Genomic DNA, 25,618 nt, shown 5'->3' with positions numbered 1-25,618 from the left:
AAAAACTCTTCAACTTTCGTTTTGGGCATTTCTTCATTTGAGTTTTGGATTGATGGGAAATTTCACCTTACAGATGAGCCCCTGCAGTTTTCTGAAATTGCGCATAAGTCCTTGGGGAATTCGATTTCCCTTTCCCCTCTGTTTTCCTTCTCCGGTGCTTTCTTCATCTTCACTAGCAACACCATCCCCCTTGATCTATAAATAGGACCCCCCCTTTCTTTTGCCATCCACCTATGAGCAAGTTACATAAGTTGTGGTAAGCTTAGTGTTGGACTAGCCACTTAAGGTTGTGCGTTCCTTCGTGACTTTGTCGCTCCAATAAGGTACGTGTTAGTCTCCTGGTTAAGCTGGAGTACTTAGTATATAGGTTGTGATTCATCTGTTGGTAGACTCCACCTCGCCATAAATCAGGGTCGTCGCACACAGCGCCGGCCGAGATATTTTTCCGCCGCGCGAACCGCCTCACCTCATTTAAAAAGGAAGCCGACGCACCTCCCTGCCGTCCCCACCCACGCTCGCTTTCGCTCGTGCACGCGCGACACACCGGCCCCACGACGGGACCGCGCACTGCCGCCGGCACCGCGCCGTGCCGCCCACCTCCGCGTCCCCACCTTGCCCACGCCGCTGCAGCGTCCTCGCCGGCTTTGCCGCCTCGACGCTCGCGTCTTCAATGCTGCCACTGTTTGAGCTGACAGCGAGCTGCCGCAGCCCACGCCGTCGCCGTCCCTGTGCGACGCCGCTGCTGCTCTCCCCGCCTATAAAAGGAGCGAGGCCGTGATGAACTCCGTCATCAGCCAAAGCACACCGAGCCGCCTCACTTCACTAGCTAAACCATTTCTCCCGAGCCCAGTTCACTCACGAGACGAAGCTCCAACAGTTGATCCTCTCCTCAAATCATGTACTATCTATTTCCCCTATTTTCATCTCCATTTGAGCTTATTTTAAAGCTTGCTTGTGTTTGTTTGCCGGTTGTGCCGTTTTCGCCGTAGATCACGGAGTGACCGAGGAGAAGCCGGCCAAGGAGTACGAAGGCCAGTACAGCGCGCCGGAGCCAGAAGACCCGTACCACGAGCAGGAAGCCGCCGCCGCCGACGCGTACATAAGCGAAGGCAAGTTTCATTGACCCCTACGTGAGCGGTTGCATCCATGTGAGGACGTCTAGTCGTAGCTCTGGTTTAGGACCGATTACATATACCGATGCTTGAGTGATTGAGTGTGCTCATACATGCATATGAATAGTTATGCATATCCAGAGTTGAGACTAGGATATGAAGGGATTTGGTTGAGGCTAGGGCAGCTGGGTATGTTGGAGCCGGCGCTACCGTGGTGGTAGACTGGCAGGTGAGTGCTACCGTGGAGGTAGGCTCGAGTTGACATGTTGAGGAATGGTTGCTGCCCTGGTAAACCATAAGGACCGAGTTGTTTTGACATCTCACCTAGCTTACTTTAGTACGACCACAAGTTCCGTTATGGGCCGGACTTAGCCTAATCCCACTGGTTAGCCTAGCGGTCGCAGGGATGGTTCACGGGTATAGACCATTGGGGTCAGGACCCGAGGGTTGTGCGGCCGGGCTGGGGCGTGACCACGGCTGGGTGTCGGCTATGTCGGTTGTCCGTTCGGGCAGTCGAGCTTGTGGGTACAGTGTACGACCTCTGCAGAGGGTAGAATCCATTCGAATGGTCCGTGTCCACGGAATGGACAGGCTACAGTGTGGTCCTGACAACTAGTGAGCTACCTAATGAGGGTTGTGTCGGGAAGAGTTGCATACTATAAGTTGCATCACTAATGCTTTGTGCTTAATGTGCATCGTGCATGTCATTCCCCTCCCGTAGGGTGAGGTGGAACTTGCTGAGTACTTTTGTACTCACCCGTTTATGACTTGTTGCAGAGGATCCTGATTTTGTGCCTGAGGAAGGCGAGTAGTTCGTGCCCTATACCCAAGTCTGGAGTGGTGCCGTTGTGGTAGAAGCCCCCATGTCCGATGAAGAGTTTACCCTTGCGTTTATCATCGCAACTATTGTATTTCTAGTTTATATTATTATTGTAATCGAACGTATTAAATAAGGCTTTGTATGACTGTGGCACCACTTGTGTAATGTATTTTCACCAGGGACTGTTTTCTGGTGTTTAATACATGTTTAGCTCCGGTTGTTTAGGCCGGGGCGTTTCAGTAGGTGGGGTGTCGCCGACATCAGAAACTCGAAGGTGCAAGGAACGCAAAATTTAGACAGGTTTGGGCTGCCGAGAGCGTAATACCCTGTGTCCTATGTGGTAGTTTGTATTGCCTTAGATGGTGAGATTGTGGGTTGTGCTTCGGAGAGGATCCCTGCCCATCCTTATATAGTCTGGGGGATAGGGTTATATGGAAGTCCTAGCCCGATACTAGCTTAGAAGTTCTACCCGAGTAAGTTCCGAGTAGTTTTCTTCTGTTCCGACTAGTCCTACTCAAACACAAGTAGTTACAACTGGTGTAGGGTGTGGGCCATGCTCCATCCCCTATCCTAAAAAGTCTATGCAATGTGCACAATCTAGTAGGCCCGGGTGTGACCAGGCCTTGCAGCTTTTTAGCGCCGACCCGGCACCAAAGGTTATGTTCATCCTTGAGATCCCTCATGATGGAGTTGACCGAGGGAGCCACCCCCTCAAACACATTGGCATTCCTATGCTTCCATATCATCCAAGAACCCAAAATTATTAGGGAGTTTACTCCTCTCTTATATTCTTTTTTCACCTTCTTCATCACCTTGCGCCACCATTCCGCGAAGCTACTCTCCCGCTGCCTTGGAATGCAATCACCAAGGTTCAGTGGTGATAAAAGATTGAACCAAGCCTATCTTGCCACCACACATAATACTAACAAGTGTTGAACAGTTTCATCCTCCTGATTACATAAGGGGCCCTGATCTGGATGAGGCAGCCCTCTCCTTTCTAGTCTATGCCATCAAGCACCTATTGCGAATTGCCAGCCAAAGAAAAACCTTGCACTTGTTTGGGGCCCAAGATTTCCAGAGTCTTCTCCAAGGCTCAAAGGTTACTGATCCTTGGAAATAAGCCCGGTAAGCAGATTTAGAGGAGTAGCAGCCCCCAGGTTCCAATTTCCAAACATGTCGATCTTCTAGCTTATTTAACTCAATGCCCTGGACACAATCCCAAAGCTGCAGAAACTCCCTTATTCCAATCCAATATAGGCCCCCACGTATTACAGAGACCCATTTGTTATTGTCCGGAGCCTCAGCCACCGTTTGTCTTTTACGGATTCTAGGAGGCACACTTGCAAAGACCGCAGGTGCAAGATTCTCCACTGAACATCCATGCAGCCACTCATCTGTCCAAAAGAGCGTATTGTTTCCATTTCCTAACTCTGCGCTGACTGCAATAGCAAATAAAGCAAGTGAATTAGGATGCGAGGGGAGCTCTAGATCGGTCCATGGTCTATCAACTCTGGTTTTCTTGTGCCACTGCCACCTTGCTTGCAGCGCCCATGCCATGACCTCCAGGTTAGTAATTCCGAAACCACCAAGATCCAGGGGTCTCATGACTTTCTCCCATGCCACTAAACAACAACCTCCATTAGCTTGTTCCTTCCCCTTCCAAAGGAAACCTTTCCGGATTTTATCAATTGCTTCAATGAACCATTTTGGAACATTGATGGCGATCAGTAAATAAATAAGTATAGCTGAGAGAACAAACCGGACCATAGTGACATGCCCTACCCTATTCATCAAACCAGCTTTCCATCCCGGCAACTTGTCAGCTACCTTATCAATCCATGGCATAAGATCGGTTTTTCTCAGTTTCTTGTTGGACAGAGGCAGCCCCAAATAAGTGCAAGGAAATTCAGCTACAGTGCATGGCAGGGTATCTCTAACTGGCAGCAGGGAGACATCTTCACAATGGATGGGGATAATGCAACTCTTGTGGAGGTTTGTCTGCAGCCCAGACGCCATACCGGAGGCATTAAGAATTTCCTTTGTGACCTGTAGCTCATCTTCAACCGGCCTTATAAAGAGAGCAACATCATCGGCATACAGAGAGAGTCGCTGTCCAGAAATCCTTTGGTAGAGGGGTTGCAAAGCCCTTCCTCCCCAGCTTTGACAAAGAGACTATTAAGCACATCCATGACGAGAATAAATAGCATGGGGGATAAAGGATCGCCTTGCCGGAGTTCACGCTGATGCTGAATAACATCTCCTGGTTCCCCATTTAGCATGACACGAGTGGAAGAAGTATATAGCAAGTTCGAAATCAGATTGCACCAAGTCATACCAAAGCCCAAGTGAGAGAGTACTTCCAGGAGGAACGACCATGATACTGAATCGAAGGCTTTAGAAATATCCAATTTCAGAAATAGACTTGGTACCTGTTGTCGATGGAGTACCTTCACGGTTTGTTGAACAAGGATGAAATTATCATGAATACTCCGTCCTCGAATAAATGCACTCTGATTTGTAGCAACCATAGAGTTTAGATGTGGTGCCAACCGGTTAGCAAGGATCTTGGTTATTACCAATTTTGCAAAGCTATGCACTAAACTAATGGGGCGAAAGTCTTTGGCCAGCTTTGCGTCCACCTTCTTGGGGATGAGCATGATGTAAGCTGCATTAAGAAGACCAAGTCCCCTAGCATTTCCTTGCTGCAAAGTGATAATCGCGGCCATCACATCTGCTTTGATCACCGACCAGCACTCCTTGTAAAACCTGCCCGTGTAACCATCTGGACCCGGGGCCCTGTCCGATGGCAAGGCTTTAATAGTTGCTCAGACTTCTTCTTCAGTGATCGGGTTGTCAAGCATGGACAGATCCAAACCAGGCCTATGGAAAGTTTGCAGGTCCAAGGAAAAAGATTGATTAGCAACTTTTCCAATCAGATTCTCGTAAAAACTATGCATGATCTTCTGTTTGTCCTCTTGAGGTGTGGCCACTCTATCACCATCCATGAGTTTGGGAATAAAGTTCTTGCGCTTCCGAAAGGCCGCTTGCTTGTGAAAGAACGAAGTGTTTTCATCACCCTCTTTAAGATATCTGACTCGGGACCTTAATCTTGCAATTGTTCTTTCGAACAAAGCTAGTCTCAAGCAATGACGCTTCAATTCCCTTCGCAGCCACTCCTCTTGCGAAGATAACTGCCTCATGTCTTGTGCCATTTCAAGCCTGGGCAACACCTCACGAGCAAGGGCAACTTGAGACTTTATGTGTCCCACCCTCTTGGCACTCTAGGATTGCAAAGCACATGTCAACCGTTTAAGCTTGATAGAGATGTGCTCAAGAGGGCCAGCATTTCTCACCGGTTCTTCCCAAGAATTCCTAACAGTGTCAAGAAACCCCGATAGCTGTGTGAAAGGACCTCAAGATGCCTAGAGGCGGGGATGAATAGGCTAATCTAAAACTTAAAACACTTTGAAAACTGTCAATAACACAAATATCCGGATACTCCGGATATATGTCCGGATACTCTAAACTTTGTGTCCCGAGTTTCCGGAGATATTGTCCGGAGAGTCCGGGTATGAAACGATCTACACAAAACAAAGATACTGATGCTGTAATTTAGATCGAGTAAATTTAGAAGAGCAAGTGATACCTTTGGAGTGTTTCTCACCAGTTTTCTTACTCTAGAGACTTGTATAATAGTAGATCGATCACAAACCCTAAAATGTTAGTCTCACAAGCAAATAACTAATAGTTCAAACGGACAGGCAAAAATTTGTTTCCCGAAGTTCACTCCCAAAGGAGCTATGTCTCCGTTGAGGAAGAGTTCAAGAGACGGTGCTCAAGAACCCTTACGCTCCTCCCCAAGGGCGAGACCAACGCTCAAGCCCAAGGTCACTTACTACGAAATCCTTCAAGAGGATGGCGAGTACAAACTTCACTACGAAATCCTCCGAGAGGATGGTGAGTACAAACTTCACGTAGAGCTCACAATACAGCTGAGCACTCACAAGCACGCCAGCCGTCTAGGAGCACTTAGCTCCAAGAGTAACAAACTTCAATCACCGGCTTGACAAGGACCTAGTGCTCAAGGGATTTGAATGGTAGCTCACTAAGCACAAATCCCTCCTCTTGCAACACTCTCACTTAAATCCCAATGGAAATCACTCAAAGATGGAAGGAGGGGTGTGAGATGGCTCTTTCAAGGTGTTTCAAACTGTACAACACGAAAATAGGCAAAAGTGTGCTAGCTGAAGGAGTATAGGGGGTATTTATACCCTTACTCACAAAAAACTAGCCGTTGGCGAAAGGGTACACGGATATTCCGGGTATATGTCCGTATACTCCGGACATTGTCCCCTAACATTTCGGACAGAGACCCAGAGATCTGCCGTTGGTGAAAGGGTACCCGGATACTCCGGGTATACGTCTAGATACTCCGGATATTGTCCCGGGACATTCCGGACATAGAGTCGAAGACTCCGGTTTTGGCAGAGACACTCTCAAAAATATCATTTTGATGTGGTTTTTGTGGCTCACAAGTATTTGTATGGGTTCTCTTGAGCACTAGTTCTAGGTCAAAACCTGCAGATCAAAGTCCCTCTCGATAGTATGGGGTTCCTGTACTCAAAAAATAAAACAAAAGTCTACTCTGCGAGTAAATTTCAACCACCGCTTTTTCATTTCCTTTGAGGGGTCGTACTTCATCATATGTTTCGCTGGTTCAACTTTAGCACCTGCACACATGTTAGATAACGAGATTAAACGTATATGTGTTTTGTCATCTAAACACCAAAACCCACTTAGGGGCCTAGATATCTTTCACTGTGTCCAATAGCTTTCAAAGTGGAATCATCTTTTTCCATTAACCCCGTCCTTAAGACCGAGCACTAGGGGGCAACGATCTGACATCTCCGTTGCATGACTTTGTAAAACACAATCCGGATAGATGTCTTCCCAGTCACTTCTGCAAAGAACCCTATCCAACTTGACAAGAGTAGGAGAAGCCCTCTCATTAGACCACATATACCTTCGTCCTAGAAGCGGAATTTCTTTAAGCTCCATATCATTCACAAAGCGGCGAAACCTTCCATCAAAGCCTTGTTCACATTGTCGTTGTTTATGTCTTCAGTACAATAAATCATGTTGAAATCATCGGCTAGCATCCACGGTCCACTGCAGTGACTTCTCACCTCCCTCAGCTCATCAAGAAAGGTTGGTTTCTCCGCATCCAAGTGAGACCCATAAACCCCAGTGAACCACCATGCAAGCTCTCCATCTGTTTGAAACTTGATAGGGATAGAATGACGATGAACACGATGACACCCAGCTGTGAGTACATCATTTCTCCATGCGACCAGGATGCCTCCCCTTGTTTCTTGAGCAGGGAGATAAACAAAAGAGTGATAGGCTTGTCCTAGAATTGTTAGCACGTCATGAACCGAAATGTGGGAAAGCTTTGTTTCTTGCAAGCAGACTATAGCCGGTTGACATGACTGCACAGTCTGATGCATAACATCTCGACGCGCTTTATCGTTAAGACCTCTTGCATTCCATATTAAAACATTCCATGGAGCCATTGTTCAAAAAGGAGAAATACCACCAGAACAGGGGACACCCTAAGCCACAAATATATACGACATCGAGCACGCATCATCACAAGAAGGCGCATTCCAACCGAACAGCGCTGCTAGAGCCTTAACATGATCATAACTCAAAGTTTGTTCAAAAATCCTGACATATTGCTCCAGTGCTTCCTCAGAAATACCTTCTTCACCATCAGTTGCCTTTTCTTCCCCATTCATGAATTGTAGCTGACAGCAAACAGAGGCTACTACCTTGTGATCAGAAACCGGCGGCAATTTGGCCACTCTTCTGCTCCTCCTAGGTACAAAATCTTCAGGCAGTGTCTTCTTCCTTGGCTTAGGGGGTGGAGGGCATGGTAGCACAACTCCAACCGGCTTGATAACCTTTGCTATGAATATCGATGTCGGCGAGGCAGCAGAAGCAACTTGAATAGCCGGAGCCTCGGAGGATGAGCCGTCTCCCACCATCATTCGGGAATCCGGCATGGTGTCAACACGGGTGATGAGCGGAGGCACGTTCATGGCTGCAACACTCCCCGACTGAGACAGAGGGGCCGGTGATGGAGCCAAGACATTCTCTACGACACTCGTCGGGACGAAATCCTCCACGACAGCTTGGTGCACGATGAGCGGAGGCGCGTTTGTGCCTACGATGTGCACCGGAATGAGCTCCGGAGGTGGAGACTCAACGGCCTCAATTGCGTTTGGGGTAGACAGACCTTGATCGCTGCGCACAGCCGGACGGGCCTCAGGTTGCGTGGAGGTGAGCAGGTTCTTGCCACGACGGAAGTAGGTCTTGATTGGGGAGGGAGCCGCACAGGGGTCAGACGCTAAGGTGTGGACAGAATGGGATCATCAAGAAGAACATGACGCATGAGTGATATAGAGTTAGAGCCCAACAGAGAGGCCTCATTAGCAACTTGGACCGGCCCGTTAAGCCTAGAAGAACTGCCTAGGAAGGCCATCGAAGAACAACAGGGCCATGTCCTCCTCCGGATTTCCTACGAACACGCCCCCATCGCCCGAGGATGGAACAATGACGAGGGCCGCCAAATCATCAATGACTTCCTCGGAAGTTGGCGGGTTGCATGGGGAAGGAGAAGACATAATAGCCGCCGCCTCCTTGGGCTCCGAGTGTACAGCGCCGGCAAACTCCTCCTGGATTCTCATGTCGCAGCCCTCACGCTCCGGGCCCGCGTGTCCCAGGAGATGAGGCGCGGCGCCTCGGGAAGGAGATCCATCCCCTGAGTTTCAAGGAGAGGAGCCCGGAGACTGAGACTCCCATCGCCGATGACAACCTCCACCATGATCGGTCAGAGGTGGAGCCGGAGGCGCTCCCTCGTCCGATGATCGCCCAGCGTCCGGCACCACGATAATTTCAACATCATAGGATAGACCATGCTATGGAGGAGGGTCTTCAACGACCGGAGATGGCGGTTTCACCACGACAAGCTCCATGGTAGGCGGCATTTTCTCGCCCTGGAAATTTGAAACTCCCCTATTTGGCCCTCTTTTTAACTTTGGTTCCTTATTTGCCCTTTCGTCAACTGTATTAGTTATCTCGCAAGAATGGTAACTTGTAGTTTTTCATCCCTCTTTTCTTCACTAAAACAACCTCCAATCACCTCCAAAATTCATAAAACTTTTTACAACAATACAACTAATGGAAATGAACCCATTTTGCAAAAAAAAACCACATGTGTAACATTTAGGATCTTAAAATTAAAATTCACCAAATTAGGCTATCTTTTAAAAGTATCTGGTTTTTTATGGTACAAAAATAGTATCAAAAAATTGATTAAAAATAATTAATATTTCTAAGATGGTATATATTAATTTATAAAATTATTTTATAATATATGTTACTTAGAGAATTTTGAAGTTATTTTAAAATTTTGTTTTATAAAAGAAAGTTTAAATTTGTTTTTGTTGAAGAACTTCAAAATTCTCTAAGTAACATATGATACAAAAGAATTTTATAAATTAATTCATCTCATCTTAGAAATATTAGGCATTTTTATTCAATTTTTGAATAGTAGTTTTATGCCTTAAAAAATTAGATAGTCTTAAAAAGTAGCCTAATTTGGTGAATTTTAGTTTTAAGATAGTAAATGGTACATATGTGGTATTTGCAAAATGAGTTTATCTCCATTAGTTGTATCACTGTAAAAAGGCTTATGAATTTTGGAGGTGATTTGGAAGTCGTTTTAGTGAAGAAAAGAGGGATGAAAAACGATAGTTACTGTTTACGTGAGATAAATGAGGGTTAAATAAGGAACCAAAGTTAAAAAGAGGGCCAAATAGGGGAGTTTCAAATTTCCAGGGCTATAGAGGGAAGTGTCATTATTTCTAGGGCCATAGAGGGAATTTTCTCTAGGAACTAGGGGCGTAGGACGCACTAATAATATAAACCTGGGTCAACTTATTGCGCGGAGAATGGGCAAGTGGGATAATGATTACTGCCAATATGAGATGACTTTACAAAACATACCATTTGGTACATTAGTTTATGGCAACACAGAGTTGAAAAGGAACAATACTGCCTTGCTAATGGAACCTAAAAATGGCACTCCCAAGTATAATGCCTTCAACTTGAAATATAAACCAATTAGAACATCGACATGGTCTCCAACTTTAACTAAAAAATCTATAAAAATATATTAATTTAAACAAAACAAGTTATATATTATAAAAGTATTTTTCGTAACAAATTAAGTAATATCACTCTTTATAAACTTTAAGATATCTATAGTCAAAAGTTTAAAAAACTTAACTTAGAATAGATTAAGATTCTATTTGGTTCCGGAGGGTTAAAGTTTAGCCATGTCATATTAAACGAGAATCTTATCGTTTAGGAGTACTAAATAAAATTTGTTTACAAAACTTTTTCATAAACGGGTGCTAATTCGCGAGATGAATTTAATTAGCCTAATTAATCCATAATTTGCAATAGTGATGCTACAGTAACCATCCACTAATTATGGATTAATATACCTTATTAGATCCGTCTTACGAATTAGCCCAAAGATTTTGCAATTAATTTTGTAATTAGATTTTATTTAATACTTCTAATTGATAAAATTTTCTTTAATGTGATAGGGTTAAGTTCAATCCTCGTGAACCAAACACCTCTTCTAAGATGAATTCATTTCCAACTAGCAGTATATCTTCTCTGGCGTGGATTCAAGATTCTGTGCAGGCCGAAAAGGTCTGGCCCCGGCAGCTGTCACGTGAATGTGGTAGAAGCGACAACTTCACATGTTGTTGCCTGAAAGGTTTTCGCGCGGGCTTCCTTCTTTAATTCAGCCCATAACCCGTTGAGGCCTAACAATCAGCTGGTTTTGGTTTCTTGCTCGCGGAGAGAGAAGGACGACCTGCAGCCTGCAGGCCTGCAGCCTCCTCCCCCTATATTGGGCCGGCATCTGATTTTTGTATGCGGACCCACATTTGAGAGTCATGGCGGTAACTAGTGTTTATTATTTTTTATTATTTTGTTTTATTTATTTTTTCTTTTCCTTTTTCTATAATCATGTGGACAATTTTTTTTCTTTCCCGCTCCTTTTGCTATTTTTCCTTTTTTATTCATGTTATTTCACATATAATTTCTCTCTTTTCTTTATGATATTCTGCTTTGCAATGTCTTATTGATTTGTATTTTTCATCTTTATTACTTATAACTAGATCTTAGCAAATTTATACTTGATTGGATTGTCCACATTGACAAATGCTTTGTCTTCGTGTATAGTAGTTTGTTCGCGATATTAAATTATTTTGTTCGCTTTATTGACTAAATGGTTCGCCTTTAATAAAATTTGTTTGTGATATGCACACATTTGTTCTCCATATTGAATATTCATTTGCGTGTGGAGCCATTTATTCATGATTTTAAGTTATTTTCATGTCTTGTTTAATTTTTTAGGAAATAATGATTTATTCTTGTTGTTTATGTATTTATTTACATTAGTGGAAATATTCTATCTTCGTGGAAAATTATTTTTTTAAAAAAATATGATTGAAACATATTAAGTGTGGTATTATTTTGAAGATCTTGTAATAATAAGTATTATGGTGCAATTGAAATTTAATTTTGAGTCCGGTTTGAAATCTGTGAATTTTTTTAGTTGCAAACTTATTTGCATGTGGGATGACAGCACCAAGTTTATCATTCTTTCATGGATGCAACCATGCACCATTTGTTCTCTCTCTTCAAGCAAACTAATATGTGGTGGAAGCTGATTAGAATATCCAAATAATCTGATTGGATCTTGTAGAGATAGCTAGCTATTTTTTTTCAAGTGACGGTTTGAAATTTTGTCGCCTCTAGTGCATACAAGCACGTTTGCAACCGTTACTTTTTTGAAGGCGAAGCCTTGCTATTCCTCTAGTAATAAATAAAAAACAAACATATTCTTTTCCCAAAGTGTTCCTATGCATCTTCCTTGCAATGTGGGCGGCACAGCATGGCCCACTACCTATGGCCTACGCTATGCAGGCAGGCAGGACAAGGGACAAGAGCCCTGCAGAAGCCAGCAGCACAGCAAGTGGTAACCACCCCGTAGGTGCGCTTTCATTTTTCTTTTTCAAATATATGTATCTATTTGTTATATTTGCTTAAGTTTTTACGATCTAATATATTCAAAATGTTAAACTAATATAGTCAATATTTTAAATACTACATTAAAAATTTCTTCAAATTAAGTTTAACATCATGTATTGCAGTTCAACATTTGATATGGAAATGTTGAAGTAGCATACCTAAAATGTTGAGATAGTTCATAAAAAATGTTAAAATGTTGACTTTTAAAATATAGCACAACATATTAATATGGGTCTCATTGTGTTACAATATCTCTTAGAAATAATATAATAGTTTAAGTGGATTCAAAAGCCATCAATCACGCGAGCTCTCCCCAACCGGCTACTATCCCTGCTGCCCATGCATCGGATCGGACGATGGAATAGGCAGGAATCATAAACATGCTTATTTTAGAAGATAGATAGGAATATACTCCCTCCATTTTAAATTATATATTATTTTAATAAATCTAGATGTATAATTTTTAGTATACATTTAAAATCCCGCCCATCCACTTGGATACCAGGAGGAATTGGGCTCCCTTCTCTCTGGCCCATTGCGTAAAGCAAATGGCCCAGGCAGCCTTACCACCCGGCGACAGGAGGAGAGGGAGAGACGATCCAAATCCCATCGAGGAACGAGGCGTGCGTGGCGCAGGCCACCGCCCGCCGGCAGCACACCCCCCGCAGGAGGACGTCACGGAGACAACGCAGCAGAGGATGCCTGAACGCCCCCCACCTCTCCTCCATTGCCAACGCTAACGCCCTCACTCTTCCCCCTTCACTTTCCCCTTCCCCGCCCGCCCGCCGATCCACACCACCCCGTCTCGCCCAGCGCCACCGCCATCCTCGTCGCCGGAGAGAAGGCGGTACTAGCGATGGGTCGCCCGCCCAGCACCGGCGCCCCGGCGTTCCGCTTCCTCCCGTCCGAGGTGGCGGAGATGGAGGCGCGCCTGCAGCAGCTCAACAACGCCATCCCCAGCCGCGCCGTGCTCCAGACCCTCGCCGACAAGTTCTCCGCCTCGCCCGAGCGCGCCGGCAGGGTCGCCATCCAGCCCAAGCAGGTCCGTCCGGGTTGCTCGCCCCCCGTCACTCCCTTTTTTCCCCCCGCGCCCGCGCCCTCGATTCACGAGATGAAACGGGAGCTCCTTCCCCGTCCCCCTTCCCTTTTTTATGGGGGTGAATTTTGATTCAGGGTTTGCTTCCTTCTGATTGCTGTTCCGATCTGTAAAATTTCTCGATTCTGGGTGGGGATGGGCCCAGGTGTGGAACTGGTTCCAGAACAGGCGCTACTCGCACCGGGCCAAGACCACCAGGGCCGCGCCGCCGCCGGCGGCTAAGATGACGCCCTCGGGGGCCGACCACATCCAGCACGCCGCCAACTCATCCGCCTTCAGGGCCGCCCAGCCCTCTGCTGCCGCTGCGCACCACGGCTCCTCCCCATCCACAGGTGATTCCTCAACTCCTCCTCCCCCATCCTCCTCCTCCTGCTCAGGTGATTTCATTGGAATGGGAATATGGGATGATGGAATGCTCTTCTAACGGTATGGGAGCACAAAATTGATCCACTGGGTGGCGCAATTGTGCCACCTGTTTCAAGGATTCAGTGCGTGGGTGGTGCTCCCTGCAAGGTTTTGTTTGCCTTGCAAGGGTCCCTTCTGCTTCATGTAACCAGGGCCGTAGTTACATGAGTGATTTTAGTTTTGTATGTTCTAGATATGCATCATCAAACCCTCTGACTATCGTTACCTTTGTTGACAACCAGGGAAGAACCCTGTGGAGGGTGTCCAGGTCGAGTTTGAAGCCAAGTCAGCTCGAGATGGCGCATGGTATGCAGATACTCATATCTCATATACTTCTTCTTGTTGTTCTATGGTCATGTGCTGGTATATGTTTAGGTTGTCATGAAGATGTATCTGATTGCTGATTGATGGCCCAAGTTACTCCATTAACCTATCATCATTGTCTAACATGAGGCCACCCAGATAAAACTGGAAGTAACTAAGGGATCCTTTTTGTTGGAGTTGTAAGAAATGGCACCCAACTGATATTTTGAATGATGATGTCCCTCATGCAATCTTTTTTTTTTAAAAAAAAGCTGTTAGAGATGGAATAATAGTAAGGAGTGCTTCTCTAAATTTTTTCCTACACTTGACCCATTAGTGGCAGCAACGAAGGAACCATAAGGGCATCTCTTGATTTGTTCACTATAAGTTTATGTGCTCTTTCTTTGACTATGATGTTATTTCTGCTCTGCATCATTGAGATTGTTTAATCTGTTCCAAAAAAATGTCTTTAATAAGACTTGTATTCTTGCATGTGTGACACTCTTTTATGTTGCAGGTATGATGTTGCCGCGTTTCTGTCTCATAGGTTGTTTGAATCAGGGGAACCGGTAAGGATGTCAGTATTTTTATTGCATATCATTGAAATTGCTAGATTGCAAAGTGTCAGACATTTCTATTAGTATTTTTTGAAAGCAGTATTCTAACACTGGAGCTATATGTGCGTCTATTGTTTTCTTTTTGTCTAAACAGATGATATGCAGTAATTATTTTGTGATAGGCTGCTTTAGCATCTCTACTGCCTTGTGTTCTAAACATTCGGATATTGTGGTCTCCTGAATTGCACAAATTAATTTTATAAAATATACTAGTTAAGTTAGGAATTAGTATAGGAGTCTGTAGGCTAATTAGAAGGCAACCTGTGGCAAGCTAACAGTAGTGAGATGGATTCAATCCATACTAAGGATAGGATTATTGCCTTATTGGAAGTTTATAAGAGTCCTGTCTTAGGGATGAGTCAAGTTAGTATCATATCATGGAATCACTTAGTCAGTACTCAGTAGTAGTAGTAGTTTCTCCTGCAGATGTAGCTTTTCTAAACTGCTGTATTGCGTATATTATTGGACAGCTATAAGTTGGTATTGCTCACATGCCTATTTGGCTTTACTTAATTTCTTGTGCATGTGTCTCAGGAAGTACGGGTTCGTTTTTCTGGATTTGGAGCAGAGGAAGATGAATGGATCAATGTTCGTAAATGTGTGCGACAGCGTTCTCTTCCATGCGAGGCCACTGAATGTGTTGCTGTGCTTCCTGGGGACCTCATTCTTTGCTTTCAGGTGCTGCCATTTTAAACTTTTCTGTTGACCTATCACCTATCTGAGCATGTGATAATTTGAGAATTTCTGTGTAGCTGAGCTTTAGTTTTCATTATCAAAGTTCTTGTTCTATAAAGGATTGTGCATTTGGTCTTTTATGTTTGGCGACCTTTTTGTAAAGAGTTCCTTAGTTGATCTTGTTCTACATTTGAGAGTATGATAGAGTGATTGTTGGATTCTTATTCTTCATTTAGGTTGCTGAGTAATTCTTTTTCTCTTTTGATTTTATCTTCCAAAACTGTTGATTCTTACTAGGTTTCTGTTTGTAACTGTGCACAGAAGATTGGTTATATGAAATTAGTTCTGAGAATCTGTCCTTTTCTCTGTCTGATATTATAGCCTGGTATCACTGGTCGCGTTGTTGCTGCTGTGTCTGATATTTCTCTTGAAAATTGAGCTCCACCAGATTCTAAGAACATAATGGAAATACAATTTCTGCAATGCAGTTATTAGTTATGCGGTCAATAATTTGACTCCTTGAAACGCTGTGTTGTCAACTTTTGATGTAATCACTGAGATGCCTTAGCATCAGTGTTTGTTCTACTTCTACTTGCAGTTCCAGTTGCTATGTTTTCAATGATTTTGTTATTGATGCTAGTCCAATGACTTTGTAATATTTTAGGTTTCTTCTTTTGATCTGATGTTTCATGTTTACTGTTCTATATAATAGCAATACTGATTAGGATGTTGAGTTCTCACGCCATTTGCTTTTGACTTCAGAATTCTTGGTAATCATGTCTGGCACCAAGAAAGTTTACTGGAATGTCGCAAGTTTAACCTCGGACCACTGCTTTTGCCATATCTTGTAAATAGTCAAAGCATCACATCTGGGTTACTTGGGGTATTTGGATATGTGTTCCATTCATCCCAGGGTTAGCTCATGAGGCCTATGACTCTTGGATGCATGTATACACCTAATTGCTAGTTAGATAAAGTATATGTACATTTTATATTTGGTTACTTTTCTATCTGTGTTCATGAGGTGAAACCTTAGCCACCTTGTGTAATTAGCAAGGCACTTGGCCTCAAGCAACTGCTGAGTGCACCTACACTTCTCCATAGTGCGTTGCCACCATCTTGTAGTGAAGGACCACAACATTTGGCATCAGATCTGATGAAACTTTTTTTCATAATTTTTCCTGATTAAGCTAGTTTTTTATGAAATGAAGTATCAAGCGGGTTAAAAATGTAATCAAATTTGTGAGGACTGTCACAAATCTGTTCCTAACATAGCCTTGTGTATATATAATGGTTGTTGGTACACAAACACTGAGGATCATAAATCAGAGACTGAATTTGCATGTAGCCACTGCCAATTGAGAACGATATGTACTAAAAACATTTAATGACTATTGTTGAAATGAGGATTATTACTTTTTAGTCATATTTGGATGTAACATCGTGAAGGAAACCAAAGAAAAGATCCATCTATATTTCATTTGATTATGTTGTTCTTTGATGCTATCATTTACCGAAGGTTCCGGCTTGCGTTAATACTTGTGTGCTATAATTTTTCAGGAAGGTAAAGAGCAGGCTCTCTATTTTGATGCACGTGTCCTTGATGCCCAAAGGAGAAGGCATGATGTAAGAGGATGCCGATGTAGATTTCTTGTTCGCTATGATCATGACTCTTCTGAGGTACTTCACCACCCTGTCTGGTGCTGTCCATTCATTTGCTGCAACTATTGTAGTGAAGCATGTTGCTGAGCTTGTATTTTATTTGGTGTTGATGCCCTGAAACAATTGTTCCCTCGAGGACTGACAAATAATTTTGGAGTAAATTGCATTAAAGTCACAGTTATTTTAATTATTCCCACTAATTTAGGTTACTGAATATGCCAAAACAATTCAATCTGTACTCAACCAGTTTACAAATTGCAAAAGCAAGACACTATGTGCTCAGTGCAGTAATCTTATGCAAACTGGATGTTGATTGCCTCCACAAGTTTAAACACACATAAGTGTTAAACATGGCCATAAACCTAATATGGAATTTACTATTTACTTTATTACTGAATATATGCCCATAAGTCAAGCAGCATCCTGTTAGCACAGTTTGGATTCTATTTTATCCTGAACTACCATATTACAAATGTAAATACGACACTTTTGATCTTAGGATATTACCTTGCAGTTTAGTTGATTAAATCTGAAAACCAGGCTGCTGCATTTTATTTTATGTTGCGTTATTTCATAACACTTCAACTTATTTTTATTTTACAGGAAATTGTTCCACTGAGGAAGGTGTGTCGCCGACCAGAAACTGATTACAGGCTTCAGATTCTGCATGCAGCCAGAGCGGCAGCCACCATGGATGCTCACACCCCACCCAAAGAGGTCAAAGTGGAGGCAACATCTAACGAGAAGAGCCCAGCTGAGCAGAAACCCCCAAAGCAGCACAAGATGATGGACGTGAACACCGATGAGGTGTCCATGGTCTCCAGCGTGGAACAAGAAGTGACACCAGGCAAGACTGTTGCCCCCCTGCCGTCAGCAACACCAGAAACCCGCAATTCAAGTTCAGACATCGTGATGAAGGAAGCGGAGGCTTCCTCGGTGGTTGAAGACGATGATGAAGTACAAGTGGTTGAAAAGATGAAAGATGGGGAGTAGTTTTTCTTTTCCGTGCATTGTGTGTTGGATTAACTTGATGTTGTCGTACAAACTTGTCTAATTCTAGTAGTATCTATTTAGCTCAGGGCCTATTGTATTTACCATCTAGCGTCTTGGTGGCTTGGAAGATTGCTGCTTAACAGCTTAAGTTAAGCATTGACTGTTTTTCAAAAGGTGAAGTCCGTAGCGCAAGGAAGTATTGATACATGCAAAACATGTTTCACAACATTGCAGTAAGGTCTGCAAGCAGCGTGCCGCGTGCGTGCATAGTTTTTACCATCTACTGGTAGGGAAAAGTTGAGTTGCAATCTCGTGTAGAAGGGTTTTGGGCACGGTTAATATTGGGACGACACAGCTCGGGTGCAAGCTAAGGGCCTAGTTGCCCCCCTCCCATAGATCATAGCATGGCCGCACAAGCCAGAGGGATGGGGGCGCTGCTGTGGCTTCGGGCCGCCACCGCCGTGACCGGAGGGGGTGCCACGTGCCAAAATGCGATATTTAGTACCGGCCGGTGTTTTGATCCGGTACTAAAATGGCTTCGAGGACTTTCGAATTTGGATCCGGTATTGACTCCGGAGCAACTTTAGTACCGGATCAAAAGTTAAGATGAAAGCTCATTTTTCTAGCAATGCTTGCAGCAGCAGCAGTATCAGGTGCCACTCCTGCTAAGCCCAGCAGGCTACTAGCTTGATTAATGATGAGCTCGGTCAATTACTTTGCTACCAGAGCGTTCAATGAAATATCCTGCATGTCATGTGTTTGATGAAAGGTGCACAAGGAGCATCCACCATTGTTTTCGCAGCTGTAGACCCTGTAGTTCACCAACAAACACCAAAGGTCATATTCAGAGTATTTCAGCTCTGAAAGTGTTGTTGCATCACTTTGCACCTCGGCAGGAGTATAGCCAGTGTCCGCATGCTATAAGTTCCTTTCCATGGCTAAGTGAAGCAGTACACTTCCATGCAGCTTGAGTTCGTACGTGCGCTATGTCATGAAGTTTACTATTACTAGGGTATTGCTTTTCTTGTTGCTTGAGTCTTTCCAATGTGTATACTCGAATTCTTTGTGACACTGGAATATAATGAAATAAATTTACAGTAAGGCATGCAACTTAATATTAGTGATAGTTGTTGATTATCAAATTAGCTTCATGCTTAATATATTTATCAAAAGTAGCACCGCAAAAAAAGTTAATTCTTTCCTGGATGATTAAATTTAGGATTTCTACATTAATTTACCTCTGCTATGATCAAATATCCAATTTGCCTAGCAAGTAGCAATCCATGTGGACTGCAAATGCGAATTTTTCATCTGGTTATTGTTGCAGCGAAAATTGCCAACGGCTGACCGTATCATCAGGCGAGGAGGGCAAGTAATCCGGTCTGTCAGTTGTATCAAGCAAGGGATGAATCGACAGTGCACCTTATAGCCAAGTGCTCATATGGAGAAGAGGTGATCCCCCAAACTGATGTGCACCAAATCAAAGAATGGTGGGCTGGAATGAATGCCGCAATCCGCAAACAACCTGCAATCACACTTGCAAGTCATCATATACACAACGTAAAATCTATGGAAGGAGCATTGTTGGCGGGTGTTCGAAAACAGGACACAGAGACCCTCAGCATACACAACTTCAGTTAAGCACACTTGGAGCGGGAATAATCGACTAGAGTTGTACATATAGATAGCTTGTACTTTTGTGTATAATCTTCTTTCTCTTTCGGTTGTCCAAATTGTAAATACTTTGCTTCCTACTATAATGCAAGAGCAGAGCACCTGCTATTTTCCTGGAAAAAAAACAACTTCTTATGAAGAGGTTGCTACTGCCTGTTATGTGATTCTGATATCATATCTTTGTCCTGTTTATCCTTAGATTTTGTTTTCTTGGAGCAGTCTTCAGATTAATGTTAGGTAATTTGCTCACCATTTTCACCAAAAAATTATGCTTCTGCATCTAAAAGGAAATATACACGTTGATGCATCCGTAGTTTAAAAGATATATGTGTTATGGTTCCTACATCATACATCCTTTATAAGATGTCCCTGTTTGAATGTCCCATGTAGGAACAAGAATTTCCAGTTCTGCTAGATAGTTAGATGTGCCAAATAAAATAATTTATTGGATCCAAGTTTTTACCATAGTATATCATGTCTAAGCACTCCTCCATCATGCTAACCCGCCATACTCTATGGTCACTACCTGGAAATTGGCAGACATCAGGCGATGAACACATACAACAAAGCTCGATAAGCACCCCAAGGGCAACAATTAGCTGCAGAAGAAAATATTGGGCTCTTTCCATCTTGGCTCTTCGATTGGCAAGTTTATTGAAAGTGTTTTTTTGTCATAAAATCAAGTATGAATACCTTATTTAATTGGACAATTCCTCACTTTTGCAATTGTAGATGGTATAAAGTTTTAGGTGATCTATAATCTCAATTGCATGCAAGGCATGTTTCATATTTCTGCTTATAAATTTGATGCATTATTACAAGTTGTACCAAAATGGAATAGGTTGGTGATTAAATAACTTTTGCACAACTTCTCACAATATGAGCTAATCGCTTGATCCTTTGTCATGATGCTACCCCCTCTTTTCCATTAACCTACAAAGGGTTTGATTGTCATACCCACATTCTAATGGAAATTTCTGCAACACATTGCTTTTCTGATCTTTTATTCATTTATAGTGGAAACACCATTGAATTATACTTACGCAGTGTAAGAGTTCTTAAATATGATGGAGAATCAGTATTTCCATCATACAAAGAACATATACTGATAAATTCATATTGCAATAATTAATCACAAGTCCCCTACAAAAGGCCAGGCCCAGCTGGCGCGGCTACGCGGCGCCCCAGGTTTTCTAGTTCTCACTAGGACTGGATAAGAAAATTTCTTATAAAAAGCTGGCACTTCTTTACTCGCGCTGGGCTTATTACTTGAGCATTGTGGGCCAATTCGGGCTCCCCCACCTACTACTGATGGGCCGTTCATGGTCTGATGCAAAAAAAAAATATGTATATGTGTGGCGGGAGTGGTGCGCGTGCGGCGGCGTTCCCACTTCCCCCCCAGCCCATTGTGCTTCCCGCATCCATAGTTCGAAAAAGAACGGGGATAAAGTCTACACGGTTCCCCTCCCCACCAATGCCCCCATCTCCGATCCGAAAACCCTAGAGCAGACCCCATCCGAGGCCACCGCAATGTCCGCCGAGCGAATGGAGACGGAGGCCATGCTCAAGACCTATTGGGACGAGCAACGTAGAACTGCTAGGGAGAGGATGCTTATCTTCGCCGAACTTGGGGAAGCGAAGAGGGAGCGTGGTTGTCACCTGGCGTTACCGCCGTTCGAGATCCTCAATCTCACAGGTACGTCTTAGGTTAGGTTAGGATTCTCAATTTATTTTTTCTTTCTAGTGAGGTTTGATTTTAGGGTTAGAGTTTGGGTTGGGGCGGTGTTGGTGTTGTTGTTGGAGAAGAAGGTGTGGGCTTGGAGGGATGTCTCCGGCGGAGGTTAGCATGGCGGCAGCGGTGGGGTCGCCGCCATCTAGGTGGTGGAGGAGCGCTGGTGGATGCGGTCGGCAACAGGGGCAAGAAATTAGAGTGGTTGGGGGAAGGGCAGGGTGGAGTGGCGGCGGTGGGAGTTGGGAGGTGGAAGTCAACTGGTGGTAGTGTGGTGGGCAGCAGTTGTGACCGTGGTTGCTGTCGCCGGAGAAGATAGCGGAAGAAGAAAAGAAAGAAAAAGGTATACATATAAGGACAAAGTGGGTGGTTTTACAGTGAACAAGTAGCAGTGAGTGTCTGCCCCTAAGAGGAGAGAATACTTTGTTGCTGCGACTCCCCTTTCCCGTTCCTCTCTAGCTGTTGTTCCTTTTACTATTGCTAATATGCAATTTTTTATATCTCCTATTTTTAATTAACTATCAACTTCTTTTTCATCATTACATGAGCACTCGCTTGCTGTCTTGTAGATCTTTTGGGTAGAGCTTGGGGGTGGGATTCGCTAATGCCGTGCTTCTCTCAACATTATTGGTCCCAATACAAGAAATACCTACATGACTATTACGTCCACAACAGCTCTAAAGCCAATGCTGATCCCAATCTCAATGGAGATGATGAGAATGGCCTGGCAGCCTTATTAGCAGACTCCGTATCTTCCTCCCCCCCCTCCCTCCATGAACAATACCTTGTCTGTCCGGCTTAGCTTCTAGTATCTGTAGCTTGATTTTCTTATTGATCGTGCAACATATCAAATGTTTCAAGTGCATCGCGATGGAGAATGAACTTCACTCTATGATGAATGAGGCGTCCTGAAACTTTGAATGATTCCGTGATCAGCTTGAGTAACAAGATCACCAAACGTGCATGTGAAATGAGAAACATGAAATGTTCTGAGTTTCCTGCTGCGGTTGTCGCCTTGAAGGTGTGCCCGTCCCTGCCTCTTACAAGCCAAGCTAGACTGTAGCTTCCTTACTCTTGATGTATGTTTATTGAAGTTCATTCTCTTGTGTCAATTGTAAATCATGGGTTCAAGTGTATCACAAAGGAGGCTAATCTGATGTGCCAGTTGCTAATGTGTGGCTGTACCACCTCCCCTTTGATCTTCTGCGGTAGGATCTGGGAGCATGCTTTAAGCTTTATGACCTATAAAGCGCCTGAACATGTTGCTCTGCCACAATGATGGTGCATATTTGCCTGTACTAACTGTAACATACTTAATATGTAGTGTTGACTCTTTTGATATTAACTTCTTTGTGTTGTTTGCAAACTAATTTCTAGGCTACAGCAAAAGAGGCCAACTTAATTTGTGAGTTGCTGAAGAATGAGCATCGTGACCAGGAAAATGAATTGTTATGAAGCAAGACTATCCGCGATGGTGCCTTGCGAGCAATGATCAAAATATTCAATGAATGTTCTGCAGAAGACTCTACAATGTATGATCCTCATAATATGATTCTTATTGTGCAGATGTTGTTGGACTATCGTTATATCTACGACATCCTATACAGAATCTGTTTTCTTTGGTTAAAAGTATAGTAATGTTTTGCTTTTATAACCAGGGGCAGCATTGTGGATAAGATGAATGAACTAGTACAAAATGACAACGCGAAGGAAACAGATAAGATAAATCAAGAGACCAAGGTAGAGAATTCACAGAAAGTGGAGCTGCTAGTTATGTGTTGCTTGTGGAACTCCCTTACTAATATGCAGTAAACAATTAATCTAACCACAAGTCTATGTTTCCTCACTGACCCATTGAATAATGCTCAAAGGAGGAGGATGTAGAAGGAAACTATTTGGACAAAAGTGAGGAGCAAACGATGGAGGTACAGACTTTAAAGAAAATTGCGCCGCCTGCTGAAATATGCTAACTCTTCATGGTACTTGCAGGTGGAATCAGTTAAAGAAGACAACAGAATGAACCAAATGTAGCATCAGACATGTGCAGATGATTCAAAGGTAATTGGACTGGTAGCTTTGAACTTTTTTATCTTCCTCTCTTGAAACTTCTCACAAGCACTCAATTTTATGTTAGCAGCTGGAGTTGATCAAAAGTAACACCGATGAAGAGTATGATGAGATAGACTAGTTTGCTGAGCCCATAAGCACAAAAGGTTAGCGGAAAAGCATATGAGAATGCAGCAAACTCAACACAGATTCTGGTTACTTTAGTATAGTATTATTTACCTGGGGGAAGTTATGAAATGCTTCTCTTTGTGAGTTTGACCATAGTTTTACTCATTCCCTTGTCTGGTTGATTTACATTAGCATATTTGATCTTTGGTCTGGCAACACGTGTCAACCTTTTACCCTTTCATGATATAATACAAGTGTGTGATGAAATTATTTTCTGATCTACTGAAGACTTAGGTTGTTTTTTTTTGACCATCCTTGTATATTGTTGCCCCGGGCCTTTCATTATTCTTTTACATAGCTTACCACTTGATTGACATGTATTTGTTTTCATTCTAATTTATTTGCTGCAGCAAGGGAACCAAAAGGCAGGATGGAAGAATGAATGCATTAGCAAGAGCATGTGGTTATCAATGGTCCTGAAGAAAGCAAAGCTCTTGGAACGTTTTGTTTATTCATTTGGAGGAAAACTATTTGGCCCATCTGCACTTCTGCTGTATTTTTTTTTTAAAACCTAGCTGGTATCTCTTCATATTTAGCGAAAGAACAAGAACGAGATCTGAAGAGAAAAAGCTCCGACCATTGTTCTCTAGCTTGCCTCATTCAGCTTCTGTAGCTCCCATGTACCATGCCTTGGTTAGATATTGCAAGCTGTGATGGTCATAGCGGTATGGACACCTTGCTTGGATTATGCCAAAGGTGGGTGTAAGGGCATCTTCAATATGTATCCTGGTTCTATAGATGGATTCTATATTAACGAATTTGATTTGTTCTGTCCATGGGTGACTCCATATGTGGGACCCACGACAGCAAAAAACAATCCCATCTTCCCAATCTCCGTCACTACGGCAATTTTCTTCCATGGACCTTCCCCTCTCGCTGCTACTGCCGTCCGCTTGCCCACCTGATCCGGTGATCGTTCAGATCCGGCGAGCTCAGTATCAAGCACTCAAGGACCTCTAGTGTCTTTATTAAGAAAAAAAAGGACCTCTAGTGTCCGCTCCCTTGAATCCTTGATGGCACAGCCAGGTGCGGGGTGTGTGTGGAAAGAAGCACGTGATGTCGATTACCTTAAGCACGAATCAAGAAAAAAGGTCGATTTGAAGAAAAATTCGTCTTTTTCCCTGAAGCAGATTACTCACTGTATATTCTGGATGTATCGCTTGTGCTTCTCGTCGGCAACGAGCTGGTCGCTCGCCCGGCGGCTCGTTGGGGTTGGGGTGCTGCGTGCTTGTCTGGCAACGGGCCGTGCTCTCGCACCTCCTCAAGGCCATGCTGCTAGTGCTCGCCGTGCCAAGCCCTTTGCTCAACGGCAGGATAGAGAGTTGAGGGTGGGGCCGCAGGAGAGAGAAATCGAGTTGTTTATTTCGTGGAACGTTTGGAACTACTCCATAGCAACTTTATAGGACCGGATTTCTGATAATATTGGAGAAGCTCTAACATTGCCTCGATATTTAAGTATTTACTATTCTTGTTGATGCCACTTCTTCATTTACTACTTTTAAAATAGATCCTATATACTTGCCACAAGAGGGGAGAAATTGGTTATGTTTTTACCATTTTGTTGACGTGGCAAGCGTGCCAATGTGAATGGAGCATGAAATGACCTCATTTCTTCCTGCTTGTTCTTCCTCCTCTAAATTCACCCTCCCGAGGCCCAAGCAGCTGGGCATCAAAAAAATTTCCAAATTGTCTGCTCCCTCACGTCGCTCTCACCCGAGGGCAACTCGGGGCCCCCCGTTCTGCCGCCATCAGCCCATCCGAGCTTCCCGGTGATGGCCGCCGCGGCAGCCGCGCACGCCTCCTCCTCCCAGCACCCCACATGTCAAAGGTCGCCTGCCGCCGGCTCCCTCCCCCGCACTTGGCCCATGCGGGCGGCACTCCCGGCGCCGACGGCCTTCCCCGCCTCATCTCGTCCCCTCTCCTCCCTTCCCTTCCCCTTTCTCTTGGCGCCCGGGAAACCCTAGATCTGGGTGGGTCCAGGGCCACCTCCGCCTCCGGTGATAGCGGGCTACGGTGGGCGCCGCCGGGGCCGAGCTCAGCTGCGCCTGGCTTGGCCATCCCGACAGCCTGGACCCTCGCCACTGGTTGGAGCCGCCGCACCCACGCCTAGCGCCGTCGTTG

The 25,618-nt window shown here is 44.0% G+C and overlaps 1 protein-coding gene across 1 annotated transcript; it reads left to right on the top strand.

The window, feature by feature from the left end:
• Positions 1-12,703: 12,703 nt before the first annotated feature.
• LOC112882123 (protein SAWADEE HOMEODOMAIN HOMOLOG 2-like) lies at positions 12,704-18,073 on the top strand. Its single transcript, XM_025947112.1, has 7 exons — positions 12,704-13,150; positions 13,350-13,536; positions 13,852-13,915; positions 14,430-14,481; positions 15,064-15,207; positions 16,765-16,884; positions 17,470-18,073. The coding sequence occupies exons 1-7, from the start codon at positions 12,965-12,967 to the stop codon at positions 17,857-17,859; spliced, it is 1,143 nt and encodes a 380-aa protein (XP_025802897.1). The 5' UTR covers positions 12,704-12,964; the 3' UTR covers positions 17,860-18,073.
• The last annotated feature ends 7,545 nt before the right edge of the window (positions 18,074-25,618 follow it).

This window comes from Panicum hallii, chromosome 2 (assembly GCF_002211085.1).
Source record: "Panicum hallii strain FIL2 chromosome 2, PHallii_v3.1, whole genome shotgun sequence".
In the NCBI taxonomy this organism is placed as follows: Eukaryota; Viridiplantae; Streptophyta; class Magnoliopsida; order Poales; family Poaceae; genus Panicum; species Panicum hallii.
The sequence above is the reverse complement of the archived record's forward strand: the minus strand, read 5'-3'. Positions and strand labels throughout refer to the sequence as shown.